Below are 10,256 nucleotides of genomic sequence, written 5' to 3'. Positions count from 1 at the left end.
TAAGAGTTAAAACTATGGTCCGTGTATGTGGTGCACTCATACCGATCCCAAGGAACCGTACTTACTCATAACAATAAGACACACACTGATCCATGACATTCATGCACTTGACAAATTTATGTCTTGAAACGCTGGTAGGGTAAAAAAAATAACGAGATTTGACGATTTGTAAGAATTAATTTATTTTAAAAAGGTAAATAAAGATGTTTTTGGTTTTGTATTTAACAAATTATCAGTTTTATCGGAATTAATTAATTTTCGAATCGAGTCACACGATATCATTCGATGACTTTGCAAATGCAGTACGATAATACGATTACTTTTACGCTGCGGCAATCACTAAAATTCGCAAAAATGACACTAATGACGTTTAAAAATTGGCACGCTCGTCTTCATACAATTTTTGACACATGCTGCATCTATCCATATCTGCCCCCCTAGACAAAACGCACTTTTTGATCGAATCGAAAATCGAATCCGTCAAAACTCCATACAAAAAAGGGGCTTTTCGACCACTTTTCGACTGGTTTGCGATTATAATTTGCACTTTGTCTAGACCCACTGTGCCATCAAACAATTTTTTTTTGTTTCTTTCATCATGACTTTTTACTTTTTTTGTGGTTTCTATTGTTTGAAGATAAGTCTTTTGCCAACAATTATGACAGCGCTAGTGTTCATCTACTTATCCAAAAACCGTAATTTTAATTCGATTCAGACAGTTTCGGAAGCACTAGCAATTTAGGAAAAAAGTAAAGAAAAAAGAACTGTCAGTGTCAAATGAACGTCAACAAAGTGCAGGCAGGAAGTTGCTTTTCTAATCAGATTTTGTAATTAAATTACTCAGATAATCGAAGAAAATGGCATTACTTTTACGCACTTTTAAACCAGTAAATATTTCAAGAAATTTCTCTAAAATTGTCATTACTAACGATGGCTCCACCATCGTCTCACTACATCGTGAACAAAATTTTCCATATGAGCATTCAAAACCGCTTCCAGAGGAAATTCAAGATAATTCGCTATTAAAAATGAGTGATCTAGAAGAAGTTCGACGAGTTTTCAAAGATATGAAACCAGAAATAGCGCGTAAACAATTATCAACCCTAACCTTGACCACGCAACACCGTTGGTTCCCGAGGGCTCGTGACAAGAAAGCCAAAAAAACTGAGATGAACAGAACATACTTATAAACTTTCGTATTTTTGTTAATTAGGAATACTTACTCTGTTAGTAACTAGTGTAAAATAAATAGCTTAATGGTATATAGGTATTTTATTTTTCCATTTTTATAATACCTGGACTGGAGACTAGGGGACACTTGTAAGTATTACTAAGAACTTTCCCAGTTGGCTCCAGGGGCAACTGGAAAACCTGCTTCACAGAGCGAAGTAAAAACGTTGGAGTGAAGCAATTTCAGAATCACGTTTTGTAACTTGTTAGGCTAGGTAGGTATGCCCTCTGCTCAAAACGCGACACATATTTGTTTTAAGATGCCCACAGTTTTCTCTTGACTACAGCAGATGATTTGCACGGAAATCTATTCTTCCCATGAATCATACCTAAAATTGAATAGATCCTTACAAAATTAAACACTTTTCTTCTCGTCTTCTATTCTACTACTCTATCGTTTCTTCTTTATTTGTCTTCTTCTTATCTCTTTTCTTCATCTCCTCTTCAGTTTCTTCTCATTTTCTTGAAATCTCTCAAAGAAGAAGGAGAGGAGAAGAAAAAGACGACAAAAGAAAACAAGTCAAGAAGATGAAGTATTGTTCTGCAGCCTTTTTGGACATCCAAGAGGCTTTTGACAAGCACAAAGGCCTGCTTATCAAAATAAAAAATAGTCTCCCTCACAGCTACTAAGAAGTTCTTCACTCCTACCTAACAGAGAGATTTTTTCAGGCTAAGGAATCGGGAGAAACAAACATCCAACTTCCATGACATCAAAGGCGTCCCGCAAGGGTCTGTGCTAGGTCCAGTAATGTATACGCTATTCTCTGCGGATCTACCAGATTTGGAGGAGGAGGTTACCATAGCTACAACTTTCTACTGGTTTGAGATTTAAATGTGCACTTAGCAGGTAAATATTTCAATATTATTTATTGTCCGCGTATCGCGTTAAAACCTGTATAAATTATTTCAAAAATAAGTAGGTAATAACGGTTCATTTTTCCCCAGGCATTACCTACATAAAGTATCTATCTATTGATTAGGTTGCAAAAATGAACTGTACTTACTTTAAGTAATCCCTTAATTTTCGGGTTTAAAGAATGAAACACCTCTTAAATATACTTTTTATTATATTTACGAAATACATTGTATTAGGTTACATTTTATATTAAATTAACTAATGCCCCCCTAGACAAGTGGCACTTTTTGATCGCTCCCAAATTCGAATCCCTTCAGAGAGTGAAGTACCTACTTAACTAAGTGGGTAGGACATAAAAAACGCCGAAGCGAAGGCATATCGAAATTAGAACTACACGTTTTGCCACTTATCTAGTCTAGAGGGACTTCAATAAGGACATGAAAGGTAGGCAAAATTCGTAAAAACTTAACTAAGTACCTACTACTTATTGCAAGAATTAAAAAATAGCATTTATTACACAGTAAATTGTCTTATTAAATCTCCGTCCAGCGTTATTATTGCGGATGCATGCAGTTTAAAAATTTATAATTTTCTGGTTCATTTTCGCTCAGTCTACCAACTCTTACGTTTCATTTTTTATTTTAAGGACTAAGTAATTGGTCAAAACTTAACAATAAAAACAGTGGTGGTAACAGAGAAGCAAAGTACCTACCTATTTATTTTGACAATCTTATGGATGTCGCAAAAGTGAATGGTCATTTTTTAAAACTACCTACTTACAATTAAACTACAAACTCAAGCATTTTTTTAAGATAGTGAAAAACTCAAAATCAACTAAGGTCAAAAGAGGAAACGCGAGAAATGAGTGCAGCGCAAGATAACGATTTAACTATTTTAATGTCCCACGTCCCACCCACGCATGTACTAAACATGTAACATTGTCAGTCAGAGGCTCTTTAGAATTACCTACCTACTTATAACTTATGAATTAGATTTACTAGAAGAGTTTTTGATCAAGAAAGCCATGCCATGAGTTCTAAAGTGCTTTTCCAAATCTTCAGAACATTCGAATTGTTCTCTACAAATTTTGCACTGGTTTTCTTTGAGAGGTTCTTCAACAACAGTTTTGACACATTTGGTAAGAGCGTTTTCGTTAAAGCATTTCTTTTTATTTATGTATTCCTCGACGTTGAATATGGCATGATTCAAAAGTAAATGAGTTGAAAATGATTGTTTCACAACAAAACATTCTCCACATTCCATACACTGATATGCCATACATTGATCTCTGTGGGTTAAAATGTGTTTTTCTAGCAATTCTTTAGTTTCACTTTCATGTTGACATTTGCCACAAACGTAATTATTCGATCTACCTGTTATTTCGTTAAGTATAATAGTTCCAACGTCAATCCGACTTTTTGGGGCCTTTCGTCTAGCTCTTCTAGTGGAACGTTTATTAATAGCCCTGTTAATAACCTTATTTTTATTACCCACAGGATGTTTTTTATTCAGTGTAGCTGATATTTTAGCATTTGATAATTTAGTAATTGATATTTTAGCATCGAGACAACGATGTTCTTGATGGTGTAATGCAAAATGATCTTTTATAACTTCCCAAGACTGGTCAATATTCATCGAGCACAAGGGACATCTAATCGTTACTTTATTCGATGAAGACTTGGCACCAGCTACACATTTAAATGGACATGTATTTGGTAAAGCATTTATAACTCCGTATTGGCATTTATAAGTAAAACTTCGCATGCACTGATCACATCTTTTCAAAATACGATACATTCTTGTGTCTTGTTGCAGAGAACCCTCTTCAGGTGGTAAACTACTGAGTAACAATCTTCTGAGTTCACAGTTATTTTGACAATGTCTGTCGATGTAATGGATAATGAGGTCGTTAACTGTTTTAAAGTGAATATTCATGCAAGTTTTAGTCCAACATGGGTAGATAGTGGTTTGATTGTGGCTCTTAATATGTCTGTTAGTTTGATTTACCATAACAAGTCTTCCAGGGCACAAATCGCATTGATAAAACCGATTAGGGCTTATATCATGCTTTTGGGATACTGCATGTTTGATAATAGTAGACTCACTGAAACAAGCAACTGCACAACTAGAGCATTTATATATTACTTTAAAGTGGTTTGCTGTCATATGATTCTTAAAGTAATTGGGATGAAAAATTTTACATTTCTCAGCAGGGCACTGACATCGAGCAGTAGCTCTCATCATATTAAAGCCTTCACACCCATGATTGTAAGGATAAATTACGCTTTTATTATTCAATCCTATGCCACACTCTGGACAAATAAATGGTGGCTTTTTGAGGTGTAGACGTAAATGAGCCTTAAGTCCACAAGCTGTGGGTAAATTAAATAAGCAAATGGGACAAGAATACACTTGATTTGTATATTGCATATAATGACTGGCACGGTCTTTATATAAAACGCCAGTAGTCATAGTTATGTTTTGTCCACAATCACTGCAAATGGTACCACTCTGAGAAATCTTTTTCATTTGATTATCTGTTTGTGATTTATCTGAAGGTGCTGAAGTAATTTGTACAGCTGGTGGCATCGGGGGGTTTGTGTTATTTTTCTTGGTTTTGAAAAAATTTGATGGCAGGGGATCGACCGATAAATCTGAGACGTTAATAGTTGCTGTCTTCACTGTATGAGATCTTATATGTGACAACAAATTGCATCGATTATAGAATATTAAATGACGTCGTGAGCTTACACAAATGCGACATTGATAATTAATCAGAACGGATTTTCTCTGAATGTGGTTTCTGTAGCTCGATTCCAGTAGGAACCTGTAATAAAAAAAAGAAACAATAACACAACATGCGGAAAATAATAAGGTCATTGTTAAACCCTGGAGTACCTTTCAAGTAAGAAGATACACAATATAAACTTTCGAAATAAAAAAGAAAATTAAAGTTTAAAGAAAGTTGACAAAATTTGAATTGTTTAAGGCGAAATGCGTTTTTATTTGAATCCCTAACATCTATAGTTTAGAATTAGTTAATGCAGTTTTAGAAGTCATCATTCATTAAAATAAAACTATGTACCTAACTTAATAAAGTAGATCAGAGTCCTAAGTGCGAATGACCGTCTCATTGTGATCGTATTCGGGTCCCCTGTCTACGTAGTTTCGAATACCGCTGTTGCAACGAACGCTGTAGCGAATTTCGTTTCTACTGCGTTACACTAGTTTTGAAAGCTGTAGTTACTCTAGCATGCATGAACAACTTTCCTCTTCGAATCGTTTGCGTATTCGACAAAATTCGATACTCAACTTTCGAATTAAACGATAACGTGACAATTTTAATTCTCAAAATAAGTTTCATGCAACCATTTCTCATACTAAGTTCACTTTACGACACGCACAAGGGCGCTGTTGTAGTTTTCGTACTAAATCTTTTGATGGCGATTCGAATACGCAAACGATTCGAACTCGAAAGTTTTTCATGCTAGCCGTACTGTACTTAGTCGCGAACGACGCTGTCTCAAAAAACATTTTCACTGCCTCATACGTTGATTTATACCTACTTGTCATGATGTGAATAAAAAAAAATCAATATTTCGTAATTCAAACGTATAAAAAATATTAAATATAAAAATTACTTGAAAATTTCCGTACAATTAAGATCGAGTAAGTAAGGAGTAGGTAAGTACCTACCTACTTAAAAAAACAGCCGGAAGCGAAGAGATTTCGGAATTACCAGCCTCATAGACAAGTGGCAAAACGTGACAGATGTAGGTAATTTAACAATAATTAATTATAAAACACATTTTTTTAAGTCAGATAGTTTGACTAAGGTTCAGCCAAACGAACGCGTGCAGCGCGGCGTGCACCATGGCGATTGATCGCCATCGCCATCGCGCATGCAGGCTGATGGCATTGGTTGGTTTAGCTGAACCTTTAGCTCCTTCACAGCGACTTCCCCCATGCGCTGGAGTGAAAGGATTTCGGTATTAGGGTATTACCTATACCTTTACCTATCTGTCACGTTTTGCCAGTGCCACAAGTTTATGAAGGCAGATTTTCAGAACTGTAACTATTATGTACCGCCATAGTACCGCACTAAAGTATTGGCGATAAGTAGGTTTTTAAATTCGAAGTGAAACATTACATTTCTACTTGGAACAAATAAAGAAACTAACTCAATTCCTTAAATTCACAAAAGAACAACAGCTCTCCAAGTTAATGGCTTATAATGTTAACTTTATAAAATATCCTGTGTAATAAAAAAACAGGATTTTTTTATAGGCCTTAGACATTCAGAGTCAAAAATATTTATTTGTGGAAGTCTCAAGTCTTGTAAGTAGGTAGGCTACCTAAGTGTTAGAAATTGTATGATAAACAGGGACTTCCCCACTAAACTTATTTAACATATTTTTTGTGGGAAAAGGGCCTGTGAGTTAGGACCAATTAAGAAAGTCAAATTACCAGGCAAGACTTATCAAAATCCACCGTGATATAGCTACTCACTTGCCATCCGTGAAACCAGTTTGCATCATATAGTAATAAAATATGCACCATTGACAAAATCAATTAACTAAAAGTTTTTATTGCTTACCCATCTCCACAATCTTTACAACTGTAAACATTGTAGCCATTTGTATTCACTGGTATCTGATAGTTGGGAATTGCTCGATAAAATAATAGATTTTTGATACTGTATTTCTTTGAAGCTTCTTCTGCGAGAGCTTCACAGCTCTGGTCAGTGGATGACCCTTCCATCTATTTATCTGAAAATGGATTGGTATAACTTTTATAATGATCTCTTGATAAACACACAAAAATAATCAGATAATCGCTTGTTTATTAACAATTAATGAAGGAGGGAAACCTATTTCGTAGGTCCTAGGTACCTAGTTACTTTATTACAACAATCAAGAGAGAAGAAGCTCTGTTCAAATTCAAATTGATCATAAAGAATATAATAGGTACCTAAGTAATTAGTTTTAGTTCCTTAGAACAAACTGTATTGCTCTAATTTTTACATTAAATTATAAACTAAGTATACAAGGACCTAATAAAATAAAATAAAACCCACACAAATTTCAATTTCTTCAAAAGATAATCTCATACTCATACCCTCATAACCCCCCACCCTCCCCGCCCCCCACCAGTCCCTTGACCACACTTGCCTTGCACANCTTGCTTAAACCTTAATTTACCCAGCTCAAGAGCACCTTTTAAATTAAAAGCATAATCTTTTCAGATTTGGTTTAACAAATAGTGGAAATATTTTAGTACCTAATCACATAATTAGTAGGTATTATTTTACTTCTTTTATTATTAAATTAATAGAACATTGCATTGGTGATACTTATTAGATATTATTTATATGGCAACACCTTAGGCAACACAGTTCAATAGACATTGTTGAAGAAGTTTATTGATACATACATACCTTTGAATATGATACGTTGGTTTTTGTAGGCAAGCAATTCGGTATTTATTCCATTTCAACAATTTCTGAGAGTTCGATTGAATGACGGAAATAAATTTAATGACAGAAGACAAAATTTCTAAAACGTCGTCTTTTTAGGAAAACATGGACGTCGAATTATGTATTGCCAAGATAAAAAAAATATTTAGTATTACCATTTCACAGAATATTGTTTAATGTAATTTAAAATCGATATATAAATTATGTATGGAATATGGATTCTCAATCTAGTGCCAAAGTTAGAAAAAATTGTGGGGATTCAAAATTTTAAAACCACTTTTAAAGGATGATGGGCATATTGGGCGTTAAACCAACAGAAACAAAAAGTATACTAAATTAAAGCATAATACTAGTACTTTATTTCATAGTATGACAACAATCCTGAAATACGCGGGGATACGGAGATAGAGGTCATTGAACGTGCAAGGTTTCCATAGTATTTTACATCACATTAGGGTAATAAAAATAGTTATAGATTGCTTTTATCGATCATATTGAGAGTATTGTATCATACCTTACTATCGATTCTATCGATTTGGTAAGTATGTATACCGAATAAATCATAATCGATTATTCGATTGCAATTATCGATTATATTGCTGAAAATAAGGAATTGAATTAACAATCAAATGATATTAATGATGGAAATCAATAAAATCGATTAATCGAATTGTTAATCAATAAATCGTTATTTGGCAATATCGATTAATAATCGATCCGTGATCGATTATGCGACAACACTACAACTTAACTGGTAGAAATCCCATTGAAACATGACTGTTTTCATGTCATTTCTCTAAATGGTACCTAGGTATGGTCCTACGCTTATAATGTAGAACATGGTTTAAATATACTATTTGTTGGCCCCACTCCTGAACTGTTGGACATAATAATGGATAAATAACTTAATGTATTTAAAATGTAAGTAGATAAGTATATTAATTAATAATATTTTTTGTTTGCGCAATAAAGCACCTATTACTATTACACATTATGTCAATTTCCAAGCAAACCCGGGAGTTTTTGGTAGTTATTTATATGAAAATATATTTCTGATATCAAGTCCTAACAAATAATAGTATAGCCTGACCACGAACATAAAAACCCTGGCATAGAGGCGCTTCAATTGCATTTGATAGTGCAACACTGAGTACAGTCGTACATGTGTTAAATTAATAGGCTAAATTTATTGTATCAGGATTCAGGATTACGGCCTAATTTGATATTTTCATTAATGAACGAAAAATATTATTAAAGGTAACCTGGTTTAAATAAATTAAATGAAACCATCAATCGAGCTAGTAGGATTTATTTTATTATTCATCAATAATCAAATTCAGAACTTGAATATTCAACTGCAATGTCTGCTCATGAACGCTTCAAACTCGGTACTTCTTTCCCAATTCCATGAAATTCAAAACTTAGAAAGTAACAAAAAACTTTAAAATGGGTAGTTGAAACAGACTACAGCTAATTTTCATAGTGGACTGTACTATACGATAAACATGTCAGTCAATTTGACAACCTTTGTCGGAAACATTATTCAATGAAAATATTGTCCGAACCCTTAGTATTTCTCTTCGACAAATACATTAACACACCGTGAACCACTTTTCTTTGGGTTAGTCCCAACGGCCCCGGTGGATCTGCCCCGTCAACGGGGTGGATGGGAAAAAGTGTTTCAACGTCCCCGGTAGTCATAGTCTTAGCGTTCAACGGGNTTAATGTATTTGTCGAAGAGAAATACTAAGGGTTCGGACAATATTTTCATTGAATAATGTTTCCGACAAAGGTTGTCAAATTGACTGACATGTTTATCGTATAGTACAGTCCACTATGAAAATTAGCTGTAGTCTGTTTCAACTACCTATTTTAAAGTTTTTTGTCACTTTCTAAGTTTTGAATTTTATGGAATTGGGAAAGAAGTACCGAGTTTGAAGCGTTCATGAGCAGACATTGCAGTTGAATATTCAAGTTCTGAATTTGATTATTGATGAATAATAAAATAAATCCTACTAGCTCGATTGATGGTTTCATTTAATTTATTTAAACCAGGTTACCTTTAGTAATATTTTTCGTTAATTTATGAAAATATCAAATTAGCCCGTAATCCTGAATCCTGATACATAAATTTAGCCTATTAATTTAACACATGTACGACTGTACTCAGTGTTGCACTATCAAATGCAATTGAAGCGCCTCTATGCCAGGGTTTTTATGTTCCTGGTCAGGCTATAGTACCATTAGTTTTCCGCAACATGGCGAGGGTTTTTATGTTCCTGGTCAGGCTATAGTTACATTTCTGTTGGTTTTACGCCCAAATTCCATAGAAAAGTGCCCATCATCCTTTATCGAGCTGGCTTTGCAAAGTACCCTTTGATCCGGAACAAATCGATTAAACGATCTGACATGTCATTATCCGGATGTAAAAACTAACTGTAAGTTTGTAACCAACTAAAATAGATTTCAAAGAAAGATTTTTGTAGCAGTTTGGCCACAGTCGATGCCATTACGGCTTTCTCTGGTTATTTCTACGAAAAAAAAATCCATCTGTTAATTAACTGAAACATGGAATTTCCCAAAATCCGAATAATTTTAGAAATACACAGTACCTAACCTACCTAATCTCTCGTCTTCTTCCTAACAGTAAATTGATAGGAAGAAGACGAGCACCCCTATTTTGGAGGCACCATG

The 10,256-nt window shown here is 34.3% G+C and overlaps 2 protein-coding genes across 5 annotated transcripts; one reads left to right on the top strand and one right to left on the bottom strand.

Annotated features, from left to right (window-relative positions):
* The first annotated feature begins 774 nt into the window (after positions 1-774).
* On the top strand, positions 775-1,262 carry LOC114355582 (mitochondrial ribosomal protein L42). The gene has a single exon (XM_028308521.1). It carries the CDS (start codon positions 858-860, stop codon positions 1,188-1,190), a length of 333 nt encoding a protein of 110 aa, XP_028164322.1. The 5' UTR covers positions 775-857; the 3' UTR covers positions 1,191-1,262.
* Positions 1,263-2,702: 1,440 nt separating this feature from the next.
* LOC114355587 (zinc finger protein 532) lies at positions 2,703-7,678 on the bottom strand. 4 transcript variants are annotated; one of them, XM_028308529.1, is made up of 3 exons: positions 7,524-7,678; positions 6,684-6,855; positions 2,703-4,913 (listed from the first exon to the last, which is right to left on the bottom strand). In XM_028308529.1, exons 2-3 carry the CDS (start codon positions 6,845-6,847, stop codon positions 3,068-3,070), a joined length of 2,010 nt encoding a protein of 669 aa, XP_028164330.1. In that variant the 5' UTR covers positions 6,848-6,855; positions 7,524-7,678; the 3' UTR covers positions 2,703-3,067. The 4 variants fall into 4 exon arrangements, with proteins under 4 accessions (XP_028164330.1, XP_028164332.1, XP_028164333.1 ...); XM_028308531.1 differs by lacking the exon at positions 7,524-7,678 and adding an exon at positions 7,164-7,196; XM_028308532.1 differs by lacking the exon at positions 7,524-7,678 and adding an exon at positions 7,058-7,143.
* Positions 7,679-10,256: the final 2,578 nt, after the last annotated feature.

Source organism: Ostrinia furnacalis, unplaced genomic scaffold (genome assembly GCF_004193835.3).
Source record: "Ostrinia furnacalis isolate ACB-3 unplaced genomic scaffold, ASM419383v2 OfSCF2422, whole genome shotgun sequence".
Classification (NCBI taxonomy): domain Eukaryota; kingdom Metazoa; phylum Arthropoda; class Insecta; order Lepidoptera; family Crambidae; genus Ostrinia; species Ostrinia furnacalis.
This window is presented reverse-complemented; position numbering and strand designations above follow the sequence as displayed.